The sequence below is a fragment of the Trachemys scripta genome, chromosome 8 (genome assembly GCF_013100865.1).
Source record: "Trachemys scripta elegans isolate TJP31775 chromosome 8, CAS_Tse_1.0, whole genome shotgun sequence".
Taxonomy (NCBI): Eukaryota; Metazoa; Chordata; order Testudines; family Emydidae; genus Trachemys; species Trachemys scripta.
In genome coordinates this window covers 75385386-75401672 of record NC_048305.1, presented here as the reverse complement: position 1 = coordinate 75401672, position 16287 = coordinate 75385386, and the positions used below count along the sequence as shown (strand labels likewise).

The following is a 16287-nucleotide window of genomic DNA, read 5'->3' as shown; positions in this document are numbered from 1 at the left end:
TCTGTGTCCTTTCACCCCCTGGAGCTGCGTCCCTGGTTCCATAGTGTACTTTGGGGACAATCTGCCACATGCATTCTCTGTGTAGTTTGTAACTCAACTCTCTGAGTGGAGTCAGAAGAGAAATGTAGCAAAGTGATGGTCTGGGCATGCAGAATGTTTCTTCTGCCTTTCAATGTACTCGAAAAATGAGAGGGGAGGTGTTTTCGTTTTCAGGATGAAGTTAGATGTACTGGGTCAGCTAGAGCATCCAGGGGATCTAAATACAGGTAGATGAGCAGCTTGTCCTGGAAGAAGGGACAGTTTGTTCGAAGAACTGAGTTGTAACTTTTGAGCTACTAAAATGACAATTTTCTTATCTAGATCCACATTGCCCTAAAACAAGTAATTTCTATCACTATGGAATAATAACAATGATTATATAGGTCACCTTACAAATTTGTTTTTATGGCCTCACATTGAACCAGTCTCTCCTCCTTCCTCCCTTTTCCCCCTTAAGTATTGGATTCCCTTGTTTGGTTTTGATGCTTTTTGAATTTTAATGGCAATGTGTTTTAGTTATTGACTTATTACACAGTTCTGGGGATTAGCAGAGAGGCTTTTCTTTGTAAGTGCTCTTAAGGCAGACTGAAGTACAAGTGACAGGTTTAATACATTATCCTAATTTAGTTTTTTCTTTTTCTTTTAGAGACTCTACAGGGGTGGGTAATTCACTGGTCCAAAAGCGGTCTCCTTTACCTCGAAACCAAAAGACACCAACATCCTTGGCCAAGCTGTCCTTACGGGATGGACAGAAAGCCAAAAAGCCAGTGTGTAAATTTGAAGAAGGTCAGGATGTCCTAGCGAGGTGGTCAGATGGCTTGTTTTATCTTGGAACTATCAAAAAGGTAACTAATTTTTAACATGCAGGAAATCCTGTAGCATCATGTTAAGCTTGACTACAATGTTAAATAAAGCTCTTCCTTATTTTCTACATATTCACAAAATCATAATTGTATCTTTATTTTTTAGATAAACAAATTGAAACAGAGCTGCTTCGTTATATTTGAAGACAGTTCCAAATCCTGGGTTCTCTGGAAGGATATACAAACAGGCAAGAACCTCAATTAAATTATCAATATTTTATTTATTTAGAATAATTTAAATGCTAAAGTACAGTGTCCTTAGTAGTCTCTTGAAATGAGTTAAAAACACATCTTAAATGCAAAAAGAACAGGAGTACTTGTGGCACCTTAGAGACTAACAACTTTATTTGAGCATAAGCTTTCGTGGGCTACAGCCCATTTCTTCGGATGCATATAGAGTGGAACATAAATTGAGGATACACACACACACACACACACACACACACACACACCATGAACAGGTGGGAGTTGTCTTACCAACTCTGAGAGGCCAATTAAGTAAGAGAAAAAAACTTTTGAAGTGATGATCAAGCTAGCCCAGTACAGACCGTTTGATAAGAAGTGTGAGAATACTTACAAGGGGAGATAGATTCAATGTTTGTAATGGCTCAGCCATTCCCAGTCCTTATTCAATCCTGAGTTGATTGTATCTAGTTTGCATATCAATTCCAGCTCAGCAGTCTCTGGTTGGAGTCTGTTTTTGAAGTTTTTCTGTTGTAAGATAGCCACCCGCAGGTCTGTCATGGAATGGCCAGACAGGTTAAAGTGTTCTCCCACTGGTTTTTGAGTATTATGATTCCTGATGTCAGATTTGTGTCCATTTATGCTTTTGCATAGAGACTGTCCGGTTTGGCCAATGTACATGGCAGAGGGGCATTGCTGGCACATGATGGCATATATCACATTGGTAGATGTGCAGGTGAACGAGCCCCTGATGGTATGGCTGATGTGATTAGGTCCTATGATGATGTCACTTGAATAGATATGTGGAGAGAGTTGGCATCGGGCTTTGTTACAGGGATAGGTTCCTGGGTTAGTGTTTTTGTTCAGTGATGTGTGGTTGCTGGTGAGTATTTGCTTTAGGTTGGGGGGTTGTCTGTAAGCTAGGACAGGTCTGTCTCCCAAGATCTGTGAGAGTAAAGGATCCTCTTTCAGGATAGGTTGTAGATATCTGATGATGAGCTGGAGAGGTTTTAGTTGGGGGCTGAAGGTGACAGCTAGTGGTGTTCTGTTATTTTCTTTGTTGGGCCTGTCTTGTAGGAGGTGACTTCTGGGTACTCTTCTGACTCTGTCAATCTGTTTTTTCACTTCAGCAGGTGGGTATTGTAGTTTTAAGAATGCTTGATAGAGATCTTGTAGGTGCTTGTCACTATCTGAGGGATTGGAGCAAATGCGGTTATATCTTAGAGCTTGACTGTAGACAATGGATCGTGTGGTGTGTCCTGGATGGAAGCTGGAGGCATGTAGGTAAGTGTAGCGGTCAGTAGGTTTCCGGTATAGGGTGGTATTTATGTGACCATCGCTTATTAGCACAGTAGTGTCCAGGAAATGGACCGCTTGTGTAGATTGATCTAGGCTGAGGTTGATGGTGGGATGGAAATTATTGAAATCCTGGTGCAATTCAGACTCCAACAAGAGACTGCTGAGCTGGAATTGATATGCAAACTAGATACAATCAACTCAGGATTGAATAAGGACTGGGAATGGCTGAGCCATTACAAACATTGAATCTATCTCCCCTTGTAAGTATTCTCACGCTTCTTATCAAACTGTCTGTACTGGGCTAGCTTGATTATCACTTCAAAAGTTTTTTTCTCTTACCAACTCTGAGAGGCCAATTAAGTAAGACAACTCCCACCTGTTCATGCTCTCTGTATGTGTGTATATATATCTTCTCAATATATGTTTCACTCTATATGCATCCGAAGAAGTGGGCTGTAGTCCACGAAAGCTTATGCTCTAATGAATTTGTTAGTCTCTAAGGTGCCACAAGTACTCCTCGTTCTTTTTGCAGATACAGACTAACACGGCTGCTACTCTGAAATCTTAAATGCAGTACAGTTTAAAGACCCAACATCAATAAACCATCGCGTGGGGAGGGAGGCAGGCAGTCTTGCAAATTGGTAAATCCTAAATCCTATAGGTCAAGAACAACACATTAAACTTCACCAGAAACACACAAGCAGCTGCTGCAGATTGTGCAGTGCTGATTTAATATGCTTGCAGTGAGAGAGTGCACCACTGGATTTTGCAACCATTTTCATTTTTCAGATGGTTTTAAGGTATTATTTAGAGTGCATTGCTGTTGTGTAATCTTGGTGACCAAAGGTATGGATGACAGTTGCAAGGTCTGCGTCAGAGAGGAACAGTCACATCTTCCTGGCCAAATGTAAATAATGGTAAACAGACCTAGTCATTACTGCTACCTGTTTGTTAGGCCAAACATTTTTCCTGCCATCTTAATGTGAAATGTCCTCATACTTGTATCAAATTTTAAGAAAAACAAAATCTCCATTTTAAAAAGTCACATTCTTGTTTGTGTGGAGTGCCTATGGGGCTTCATCTGCAGCAGTAGCTAAACTTGTGCTAGTATGGGTTAGCCAAATGGACATGGGGCTAAACTAATGCTGCACACTTATGTACATGGTTTTATATAAATAGTGACTTCCCCTCTCACAGGATTTTTGAGGATTATTTAACAGTGTATTTACTGTTAAGAAAATGCAAAGCACTATGGGCAAATCTTTCAAAAGCTATGAACATAAATTGCATATAAAAAAATCTGTATGTAAAGACAAAATAAAATACTGAACATAGTGTTTCTGCATACAAAACAAAGCTCACAGTTGCCTATCTAGAATTTTGCAGATGCATCTCTTTGATTCTGCACCTATATTAAATAGCAAAATAATTGTTAATGCAGAGTTAAGGTTGCCAGTTATAGCTCATGCCCCTCCAGAATGTCAGGTTTAGCAAAACTCAAACTTCTAAGAACCCAGGAAATAGTCAAGGTAAGCACTCATACAACCTTAATTGTACCCCCCTGGAGCTGGCAATAACCACTAAGAATTAGCTGCATACACTCCAGGTGCATTCACTTTGTTGGGTGCAGCTATATTGAGTAGTGAAGGAAAAAATTGGAGCAGTTTAGAAGAGCTGGGATTGTAATACAAGGAGATTTGGGTCTGAGTCACCCCCATTCCATCCCCCTCCCCCCATGTGTATTATCAAAGAAAAGAGGTGCATATATACCTTGAGGTTCCAGTTTGCATTGCTTCCTACAGAATTATGGAGGTTGTCAGTAGCAGGGCTCTGGGGTCTTGTGAATACTGAGGTAGAATATGAGAGCACTCTGTGGATCTAATGATAGGGGAAAGTATAGATTTAGATGGTATCTTAAATTTTACAGCTCCTTCACATTTGCAGTCAAGTCACTACACTTGTAAATGGGTAAGAAGTATGTTGGGCAGTAATTGGGCTCAGTGTTTGAGCATAGGACAAGTGTAGGTAGCACCTGTCCATTATAGTGAAAAGCCCCAGAGTGGTCTTGTCTGTATATTGGGGCATTGCTCAGAAGGCAGAGTTAAGGAAGTGAGGCTGTTTAACTTAACTATGTGTTTTCTGGTTTTCAGAAGTTTGAGTTTTGCTGACCTCAGCATTCTAGAAGGGCACCAGTTATCACTGGACATACTTATGTCCACATTAATGAAGTCTTTTTGCCATTTAACTAACTTCCTCGTTTTTAAACAGAAAAATGTTTGTTAGAAGTTAGCGACCATTTAAAGAGTTATTTCTTATCTGGGTTTGTAGTTGATATGCTATTGAGGCTAGATAATAATCAGGAGACCTAACTTGTATAGTGCTTGTCATCATTATCCTGATTTTTCAGAAGGGAAACTGAGACAGAGTGGTGAAATGCCTTGTCCAAGGTCATCCAGCTAGGAATAGTCCCAGTAGTCTTTTCATTACGCCACACAGTTGCTATGTGCTTCCTCAGTGCTTCTATCCCCTCCTGTACATTTTTGTTATAAGGGAATGTGGATAATGGTCGTGCTTTGAAATGTTTGCAATGTGTTGTTGCTAACAGTGCTGGTGAGATCTGGTCTGTGTCCCAAAACCAAACAGGAGTGATGAGTATCTTAACTATTTTGTGGATTACTCTGTATAGCATGAATCTGCTCCCTGCAATCCACACACACGTGACTCAGACTACAAAAAGAAAAGTAATTAATGATCTTCCCAACTAAAGATTTTAGTTAAAAAGAGATTTAACTGGGAAAATTCAAAATAAATATATAAAATGAGTTACACTTTTTTGTCTATTTTTAGGAGCCACTGAAAGTGGGGAAATGGTCTGTACGATATGTCAGGAAGAGTATTCCGACGCACCTAATGAAATGGTTATATGTGATAAATGTGGCCAAGGTAACTTCTGTTTCTTGACGTTTTGTTCCCTTTGGTTTATTCTCAGCTGTGGCCAATGGAAAGGCAAAAAAAGCCAGAACAGGGGTGAATGCTTGACTGCTTTTCAGCTTGAGTTTTGTAATCTTTCACAGTTCTTGTTTATTGTAAACTGACTTACAAGGTTTGTTGTTTTGTGAATATAGCTTTTACCACAAGAACTTTAAAAAGAGCATTTGGAACACTATTGAGCTTATTACCTCATCACAATCTTCTTACTTAAATGAAGAATATTTTACTTCGTTTTAAACAATTTTTTTTCTTTCTAAAACTTTTTAATTCCTGTAAATATGGGTAAAGTCTTTAATGGGTTTCTTTATAAGAGTAAAATCTGTATTTTGAATTCAGGTTATCATCAGCTGTGTCACACACCAAATATTGATTCCAGCGTGATTGATTCAGATGATAAATGGCTCTGTCGACAGTGTGTTTTTGCAACAACAACAAAGGTGTGTTATGGAAACAAATTTTTGTCTATCAGGCTGACCTAACTTGTACATCTACTCCTCCATAGTATTTGTATGGTGGTTAATGTAAACTTTTAAGTGTGAGGTTGAAAATGACAAATAAAAACTAGTGCTGTTTGAGAGATTTCCCACAGTTCCTGGCTTTGATCTGGATGGGAAATTCTTGTGAGTAAATTGGAAGCTATGAAATTTGATTATATTTTTTTCAAAGGCTATTTTTAATAAAACAGCTGGTATATCAAAATTGCAGGTAAAATTCTTAAAGTATTTTCATAAATATATACGCCTTTGTGTTGAAAGATTTTGTAATTTGCATAACTACACTTATTGTTTTTATAAAAACATCGATCTGATTTGTTCCAGAGGGGTGGTGCGCTGAAGAAAGGACCAAATGCCAAAGCGCTACAAGTCATGAAGCAAACATTACCGTACAACGTAGCAGACCTTGAATGGGATGCAGGCCATAAAACCAATATCCAGCAATGTTACTGCTACTGTGGAGGCCCTGGAGAGTAAGTAAATATAAATTCCCATCAAAAGCTTTTTCTCCTTCATGCAGCTCTACAAACTTTGGCCCTTATTCTGAAAGCACTTAGGCTTGTGGTTAACTTTACTTAAATGTTTGCAAGATCAGGGCCTAACTATTTTTCTTCAGTACTCAGTGTACGCGATGGTGGGGTGAGGCGCAGTTAATAAAGCGTTGAGCTTTGAAATAAACATGTTTTCTTTAATGTATCTTGTGGTAAGCATATTCTTTGGGGCAAGGACTATATCTTTTTGTTCTAGCACCTGGCACAATGTGGTCCCGGTCCATGACTAGAGTTCCTAGGTACAATAATACAAATTGATGCATTACGTTGTTGCATCAGGTCTTCACATGTATCTAGCTATCTGTTCAGGTTTTATCATGCCACTAATGAGAGTTGTAGCTGTGAACGCCTTCTACAAAAATCACTGCTTTCATGACATTACTTCTGGTCTATATTTGAGGTCAAAGATAGAGTAGTTGGTGGCATTGCAGTTATAGGCAGTGGTAATAATGGAACTGTGATACTGAGGAAGAAAATGGTGGAGTTGAATTTTGATATTGGCACAGTTGACTTTAAGGCAAATGTACATATTTTTAAGTTCTCTGGAGGAGTAGTGAATGATGTGCCTAAAATGAGATTCTGTTGAAGAAATTACTTGATTTGTAGCTTTCAAAAATTAGGTTTTCTCCAGGGGATGTCTAGAAGCTATTACACTGAGGTAACAGCCTCTTGATTTAGCCATTTGGTTCTTGTTTCAACAAACCCTTATTCCTGGGAGTATTCTTTTGACGTTAGCATAGGGCCATGTCTACGCTACTAGCTAAATTGGCACTGCTGCAATTGATTTAGCAGGTCCGGTGAAGACGCACTAGTCGATGGGAGAGACGTAGCACGGTGTAGACACCACTGTAAGGAGACCTACGTTACATCAAAAACTTACAGCATTAGTGTAGACCAGCCCTAAGACTATTCATGTGAGTAACAGGAGTACCCCGCTGAATAAGGGTTTGCAGAACTGTGACTTCATGTGAGGGCCAAATTAAAGCAATCTGGGGTAATAGTACGCCATAACATGGGGCATCTATGACTCTGCCTCCTTACCATGCCCAGCCCCTCACTTGGAATGGTTGTGGCAAGAGGACTCCTTTTTGTCCCAGAGCGGCATCAGGAGGCCCTCTTCTCCCGTGAGAAGGAGGTGGTCCTCTCTCGCCACCCCGAGGGGAGAGGGTGAAGCTGAGTGCCTTCCTGTATTTGCCCCAGCAGCTGTGGTATCTCCTTGGATGAGTGGATTGGGCTTGTTTTGAATGGGGCAATTCACACTTCTCAGGCCATGTCTACACTACAAACTGGTTAATGCAAGGTGCAGTAGCATGAAACCAGTGCAGTTAGTATAATGCTCCTGCATGCTTTGCTGCTTGGATCGCTGCTGTATGTACTCACTGGGTGTGCTTGTGGTGACAAAGTGCAGTGTACCATTGATAGGTATCCCAGTGTGCCACATACCACCCTCCAGGGAAGTGCCTTGTAGGGAATTTTCGCAATGCGTTGTGGGGCATGCAGGGGTAACGGGGAGTAAGGAGTCAAGTTCCCATCATGCAACTTTTTCCATCCTCCTTAATGCCATCCTTATCCCGTGATCTTTTGCTCCTTTTTAAAAATTGCACAAACTCTCGCAGCACTTGTTGCTGTCTGCCATTTCTGCCAAAAGCCTGGAGCCTGGACAGCTCTGCGCTGTTGTCATGAATATTGCAAACAGAGAATGAATGATCCTCCGGTATTTGCAGAGCTGCAGGAGATACTGCAACAATGGGGAATCATGATGATTTGTTTCAAGACATATTGTTAAGGGACATAGCGAAAAACAATTGGAGCTTGGTGATGGTCAAGAACAGCTGCAGACAGGGCTGTTCTGGGCCTGAGAAACAAGCACTGACTGGATCACATCATACTGCAGGTATGGGACAAAATGTAGCTGCAGCACTACAGGATGTGAAAGGCCACATTCCTGGATCTGTTAGCCGAATTTGCCCCAGTTCTCCAGAGCATAGACATAAGAATGAGAGCTGTACTGGCAGTTGAGAAGTGAGTAGTGATAGCACCGTGGAAGCTTACAGTGTTGTATTGCTGCTGGTCACTGGGAAATCATTCTGAAGTTGGAAAATCCAGTGGGGGCTATTGTCATGCAAATATGTAGGGCTATTTATCATCTCCTGTTAGCAGAACTGTGATGCTCTGCAATGTGAAGGATATTGTGGATATATTTGTAGCTATGGGTTCCCGAACTGCAGTGGGGTGGTAGATGGCACACACATCCCTATTTTAGCCCCACACAGAGTATGTCAACAGAAGGGGCTACTTTTCTGTGGTTATGAAAGCATTGGTAGATCATCAGGGATGCTTCACTGTCATTTGCGGGGATTGATTGGGGAAGGTTGCATCTTTAAGAACACAGCTGTTCATGAATCTGGAAGCAGGGATACTTTCTCCTGACCGGCAGATTGCTGTTAGTGATGTTGAAATGTCAATGATCTTGGGGGACTCAGCCTACCTCTTGCTTCCCTGTCTTACAAAGCCAAACACTGGCCCCCTCAACAGCATCCTGGACAGATTCAGCTACTGACTCAGCAGCACAGAATGGCAGTTTTGAATGTACATTCATCAGGTTGAAAGAGCACTGGCAGTGTTTACTCACCAGATTAGATCTCAGTGAGAAAAATAGCCCAGTGGTTATAGCTGTCTGTTGTATCCTTCACACTACCTGTGAGTCGAAGAGGAAAAGTTGCTGCTGTAGTGGAGGCAGAGGTAGAGTGGCTGTCTGCTGACTTTGAACACGTGGGCCATTAGAAGAGCTCAACGTGGGGCTATGTGGTTGAAGGAGACCTTGAAAGGAGCAATTTAATGGTCAGTCACAGTAATGTGCTGTTCTTCTAATAGAGTCCTAGTGGGTGCTCCACTTTAGGTGATTGTGCGCCCCTGCGCCTCTAGTCTGAGAACTTCGACAGCAGTACCTGGCTGGGCCACACATGCTCTCCTAGTCTTGCGCTTGCAGCAGCAATTAACTAGCGCTGTGCGGCTGCTGCCCCCATCTCACCCCTCACCCCCCCCCCAGTTCCTTCTCAACTGCTCTTGGTCTGAGTTGGAGCTCTGACAGTGCCTCACTAGTTTTACCTTCGTGTTAGTAGTACATAACAGCTAGATTAGTGTGAGTCTAGAATAGTTAGGGTAGTTTATTAAGACCCTCTCTCTCTCTTCCCTGTTTAAAAACAAAAAATCCTTTATCATTTCGTCTTACTTGGGATATTTTCTTCAAAATGCCAGGATCTCCAGACTTTAAATGTTGCCTCTCCTGCCATGAGGAAGTTCCACTTTCAGGTGGACACCCAATATGTCTAGTGCTTGGGGGAAACGCATACCCCAAAAGTGTACCCATTGCCACAACTTCGAGGTTCGTACAAGAAAGTACATCACGTAACTTAGATCGATTTTTTTTCCCCTCCCCCCACTGACCCCCCCAGTGTAGACCAGACCTAAGAGGAAGCATTCCACGATTCGGGCTCCAGCATCGGTACCAACCGCACTGTGGCAAAGTACCTATGGGTGGGCCGGGACTTCGGTACCGTCAAAGCCACAGACCCTAAGCGGGCAGGCTCTAAAAAGGAAGGAAGAGAAAAGACTGCCCATTCCACCATGGCACCGGCAGCAACAACTAAACACTCAGTGCCTCTGCAGTTTCTAAGGCATTGACACCACCTGCTAGCTCCTCGCCACATTGCAAGGATGCATCAGTAGTAAAACTTGCTCCCTCCCTCTCAGTGCAGTTGATGTTGGCACCTATTCCTCAGGCGCCACAATACCTTCTGGTACTGCAGCAACTCTCGGCACTGCTGCAAATGCAGACAGCACTGCCAGTACCAAACTTACAACAGTTTCTTGCACCTACGGATCTGTCAGTGGCCCTGGCACCTGAGTTGCCTCTCTTTGGTACCAATACTGTCTTGCTGTTTTCACTATCACCGTCCCTTCTTCAGAGAGGAAGACAAGCAAGGGGAAGGTTTTTTCATCCCAACACTTCTCACCTTTGCAAGGCAGTATCAGATCTGAGCCACAAGTGCAGCCTAAGCATCACCCCAGATCAGATTTCCAGGGGCGGTACAGATACCCATGGGGACCTCCACCAGTGCTTTTATCACCACAATGGCCCTCTGGGACCCATGGGTAGCCTACAGCCAATACTACTCTGAACGCCCGCGGGGTCCCAGGGAAGCTCATGGAGTAGGGGTGGCCAACCTGAAACTGAGAAGGAGCCAGAATTTACCAATGTACATTGCCAAAGAGCCACAGTAACATATCAGCAGCCCCCCATTAGCTCCCCCCGCTCCCAGTGCCTCCCACCCACTGGCAGCCCTCCCCACACCTCCCGATCAACTGTTTGTGGCATGCATGAGGCTGGGGGGCGGGGAGAGAAGAGGAGCAAGGGCACGGCAGGCTCAGGGGAGGGTGTGGGAAGGGGTGGAGTGGGGGCAGGGCCTGTGGCAGAGCAGTGAGCACCCCACAGCACAGTGGAAAGTTGGTGCCTGTAGCTCCAGCCCCAGAGTCTATGCCTATACAAGGAGCCGCATATTAACTTCTGAAGAGCCGCATGTGGCTCCGGAGCCACAGGTTGGCCACCCCTGTCATAGTCTCCTCAGCAGCACCATTTGACATTTCCCATGTGCAGTCTTTCAAAGAAACAGAGGAGGTTGTGCACCAGGAGGCTATTCCTGTCACAAACCCTCCTCCCTCGCCTGACGAGACCATCATGCCTCCGCCACCTACTGCCAGAGATGAATTCAAACCATTTCAAGATCTATTTAAAAGGATGGCTGACATTCTCCAAATACCCCTCAAGGAAGTCACTAAATCACAGCACAAGCTCTTGGACATACTCCGCACAATGACCTCATCTAAGATCTCACTGCGGATTAATGCCGCAATCATGGAGTCTGCCACAGCTTTCTGGCAGACCCCTGCCACAATCCCACCTACACATAAGAGGGAAGATAAAAAATGTTACATCCCTTTGAAAGGGCTGGACTTTTATTCTCTTCCCCCCTCCCCCCCCCCCCAGCCAAACTCTGGTGGTAGACTCAGTTAACTCAGTTAACGAACGTGGCCAGCAACATTATTCCAGGACCACCCCGTATGACAGTGGATCTACTCAGCTGCAAGACCTAATCATCAGCAACTTTACAATTTAGAATCACTAATTATGAAGCCCCAATGGCAAAATACAGCCACATGAATTATTCCAAACTCTCTCTCAATTTATTGACTGCATACATGAATTAAAAAAGAGAACCATTTGCATCACTCATCTCAGAAGGACACCTGTTGGCCTGCACGGCCCTTCAGGCATTGTTGGATTCCGCTGACATGGCAGCTAGGTCCATCGCTACTGCCGTTGTAATGTCCCGAGCCTCCTGGCTTCACCTGTCGTGGTTTCCGAGGAAGGTGAAATCCAAAGTAGAGGACCTCCCCTTCGAGGGTCCAAAACTGTTCACTAAAGGATTTGAGAGCCACTCTCAGATCTCTTGGCATAGATATACCTGCAACAAAATGTAAACAGGACAGGTATTGCACCTCGCTACATCCTAAAAAGGCTCCCTATACGTAGACCCAGAGACAATACAATCCTCAATGGCGCAGACAAAGGCCACCCAAGTGTAAAACAAACTCTTTTTTCAACCCACTGCACAGCAACCACCTATCCCAAACATCAGATTTTGAGGGTTTGGTCAAGGGCTTAGCAGACCTCCCCCCCAATTACCAGTGCTGACACCACTGTCCATCAACCATCCATTTACAGGTCGTGTAATACCATTCTACTCAATATGTCAAACCATCACTTCCAACAAATGGGTATTGAAAGTCATCCAAAACAAGATACTCTATCCAGTTCTTCTCCATCCCCCTCTACCGACCCTCCCTCCCCATCTCTCCTCAGGGACCCCTCTCACGAGCGCTTTCTGAGACAGTGCTGCTACAACACACAGTGAAAGAGTTCTATTCCAGTTTATCTTTTAACCCAGAAAAAGTCTGGGGGATTGAGACCTATTCTTGATCTCAGGAACCTAAACAAATTTGTTATAACACAACAATTCTGGATGGTTACTTTAGCAATAATCATTCCAGCTCTGGAACGAGGAGATTAGTTTGTAGCCCTCGACCTGCAAGATGCTTATTTTCACAGCACTATTCATCCAGCACATAGACTATTCCTCTGATTTGTCCTTGGGCAGGATGAATATCGATACCTGGTACTGCCCTTTGGCCTTTCCACAGCTCCCCGAGTGTTTTCCAAAGTTCTGGCAGTAGCCACTTACGCAAACAAGGATTCATGATGTACCCATATTTAGATAGTTGGCTCCTACTTGGAAAGAAGCCATCGAAGCCACACACAAGAGGTCTCTCTTCACAAACCTTGGCCTGCAAATAAACTTTCAAAAGTCAACATTAACACCAGTTCAGAGATTTGTCATCTTCTTTACCATTTCACAGATTTGTCATCCTACCACCTAATGAACCTGATCAATACCACAGTGAGCAGTCCACAAACATCCGTCAGGACCTGCCTCTGACTACTGGGACACATGGCGGTGACCGCTTATGTCGTCTGACAAGCCAGACTCCATTTGCTGCCTGCAAGGGCGGCTCAGGATGGTGTACCTCCCACACAAACAGTCTGAAAAAACTTTTAAATATGCCAACAAAAGTCAGACTCCCTTCAGTGGTGGACCCGCTTGCACAATTTGTGTGTAGGTGTCCCTTTTCTACAGACTTCCCCCCCCCCCCCCAAACTGATAATCACAACAAATGCCTCCATATTGGGGTGGGGCACCCACGTAGACAATCTCACCATCCAGGGCAGATGGTAGTCTTCGGAATCAACACTGCACATAAATGTTTTGGAACTGTGAGCCGTTCACAACGCTTGCGCACATTTCCTGCCTCTGATCAAAAACAAGGCCATGCAGAGCATGACAGACAATGTGATCTGCATGTTCCACATAAACAAGGAGGAGCGCGGTCACACTCCTATGTACTGAGGCCATAATGCTGTAGACATGGCGTATTCAACACACCATCTCCATATCAGCCACCTACCTACCAGGATTTCAGAACATCACTGTGGACATGTTAAGCTGAAAGTTCTCCCACGACCACAAGTGGGAAATAAACACCTCAGTAATTCAGAACATATTCCAACAATGGGGCTTCCCTATAATAAGTCTATTTGGCATGAGTCAACAGCAAATGTCCAATGTTCTGTTCCAGAGCAGGCCTTGGGACCAAGATCCAGGGGCAACACCTTCTTCGTCTGATGGGACGTGCCTCTCCTGTATGCCTTTCCCCCGACCCTGTTGCTGGCCAGGGTTATCCACAAGATCAGAACTGACCAAGCCAAAGTCATCCTGATAGTCCCAGTCTGTCCCAGACAAACCTAGTATTCATACTGACAACAGATGGTCCTCATGCCCATCTCGTGTCCGCCCACCTCTTCCGAACCTCCTGTCACAGGATGTAGGCCAGATCTTGCAGCCGAACCTGGAGATACTGCACTAGAGAGCTTGGCTCATCAGTGGTTCCAAAGCTAGGAGATGGTCTGTTCTGAGGAAGTTAAAGACATCTCGTTGAACAGCAGACACTTGACGTACCTCCACAGGTGGAAGAGATTGCACATGTGGTGTTTAAACAAAGGAATAGAAGCCACTACCTCTACCCTGCCAGTAGTCCTGGATTACTTACTCCAATTTAAGAATTCGGATCTCTGAATAAGCTCTATACGAGTTCAGCTGGCAGCGATCGCAACCTTCCACCACAAAGTCGATGAGGTCTCAGTCTTTGCACATCCGATTACCAGAAGATTCCTACAGGGCATACGTAACATCTACCCAGAGTCCCAACTCCTCCATGGGACTTCACTCTAGTGCTTCAGTCCCTCCCAAGTGACCCTTTCAAACTTTTGACTAAGTGCTCACTACTACACCTGTCCATGAAAGTTGTTTTTCTCATTACCATCATGTCTGGAAGACATGTAGAAGAACTTGGGGCCCTTATGGGGAAGATTGGACAGATGACCAGGGAGGAGTATAAAAATATTGCTCAGGCATGCAGGAGTGAAATCAGGAAGGCCAAGTCACACTTGGAGTTCCAGCTAGCAAGAGATGTTAAGAGTAACAAGAAGGGTTTCCTTCAGGTATGTTAACAAGAAGAAAGTCAAGGAAAGTGTGGGCCCCTTACTGAATGAGGGAGGCAACTTTGTGTCAGAGTATGTGGAAAAAACTAATGTACTCAATGCTGGGTTTTTTTTATTTATTTATTTATTTATTTATTTGCCTCTGTTTTCACGAACAAGGTCAGCTCCCAGACTTCTGCACTGGCAGCACAGCATGGGGAGAAAGTGACCAGCCCTCTGTGGAGAAAGAAGTGGTTCAGGACTATTTAGAAAAGCTGGATGACCACAAGTCCATGGGGCTGGATGCACTGCATCCAAGGGTGCTAAAGGAGTTGGCGAATGGGATAGCAGAGCCATTGGCCATTATTTTTGAAAAACTCATGGTGATCGGGGAGGTCTCAGATGATTGTAAAAAGGCTAATGTAGTGCCCATCTTTTAAAAAAAAAAAAAAAAAGGGAAGGAGGAGGATCCGGGGAACTACAGGCCAGTCAGCCTCACCTCAGTCCCTGGAAAAGTCATGGAGCACATCCTCCAGGAATGAATTCTGAAGCACTTAGAGGAGAGGAAAGTGATCAGGAACAGTCAGCATGGATTCACCAAGGGCAAGTCATGCCTAATTGCCTTCTATGATGAGATAACTGGCTCTGTGGAAGAGGGGAAAGGAGTGGATGTGTTATTCCTTGACTTTAGCAAAGCTTTTGATATGGTCTCCCATAGTATTGCTGGCAAGTTAAAGAAGAATGGGCTGGATGAATGGACTATAAGGTGGATAGAAAGCTGGCTAGATAGTCAGGCTCAATGGGTAGTGATCAATGGCTCCATATCTAGTTGGCAGCCAGTATCAAGCGGAGTGCCCCAAGGGTCGGTCCTGGGGACCAGTTTTGTTCAATGTCTTCATTAATGATCTGGAGGATGGCAAAGACTGCACCCTCAGCAATTCTGCAGATGACACTAAACTGGGAAGAGTGGTAGATACGCTGGATGGTAGGGATAGGATACAGAGGGACCTAGACAAATTAGAGGATTGGGCCAAAGAAATTCTGAGGTTCCACAAGGACAAGTGTAGAGTCCTGCACTTAGGACGGAAGAATCCTATGCACTGCTACGGACTAGGGACCGAGTGGCTAGGCAGCAGTTCTGCGGAGAAGGACATAGGGGTTACAGTGGATGAGAAGCTGGATATGAGTCGACAGTGTGCCTTTGTTGCCAAGAAGGCTAACGGCATGTTGGGCTGTATAAGAAGGGGTATTGCCAGCAGATCGAGGGACGTGATCATTCCCCTCTATTTGACGTTGGTGAGGCCTCATCTGGAGTACTATGTCCAGTTTTGGGCCCCACCCTACAAGGAGGATGTGGAAAAATTGGAAAGGGCCCAGCGGAGGGCAACAAAAATAATTAGGGGGCTGGAGCACATGACTTGTGGGGAGAGGCTGAGGGAACTGGGATTGTTTAGTCTGCAGAAGAGAAGAATGAGGGGGGATTTGATAGCTGCTTTCAACTACCTGAAAGGGCGTTCCAAAGAGGATGGATCTAGACTGTTCTCAGTGGTAGCAGATGACCGAACAAGAGTAATGGTCTCAAGTTGCAGTGGGGGAGGTTTAGGTTGGATATTAGGAAAAACTTTTTCACTAGGAGGGTGGTGAAGCACTGGAATAGGTTACCTAGGGAGGTGGTGGAATCTCCTTCCTTAGAGGTTTTTAAGGTCAGGCTT

At 44.2% G+C, this 16287-nt stretch overlaps 1 protein-coding gene across 3 annotated transcripts in view; it reads left to right on the top strand.

The window, feature by feature from the left end:
* Nucleotides 1-16287, top strand: part of MTF2 (metal response element binding transcription factor 2) — a 53616-nt gene that overhangs the window by 20651 nt on the left and 16678 nt on the right. For all 3 annotated transcript variants that reach the window (XM_034778442.1, XM_034778441.1, XM_034778440.1), the window contains 5 exons: nucleotides 686-884; nucleotides 1009-1090; nucleotides 5232-5327; nucleotides 5712-5812; nucleotides 6194-6342. In XM_034778442.1, coding sequence (XP_034634333.1) covers nucleotides 686-884; nucleotides 1009-1090; nucleotides 5232-5327; nucleotides 5712-5812; nucleotides 6194-6342 — 627 coding nt within the window. The remainder of the gene's footprint in view (nucleotides 1-685; nucleotides 885-1008; nucleotides 1091-5231; nucleotides 5328-5711; nucleotides 5813-6193; nucleotides 6343-16287) is intronic.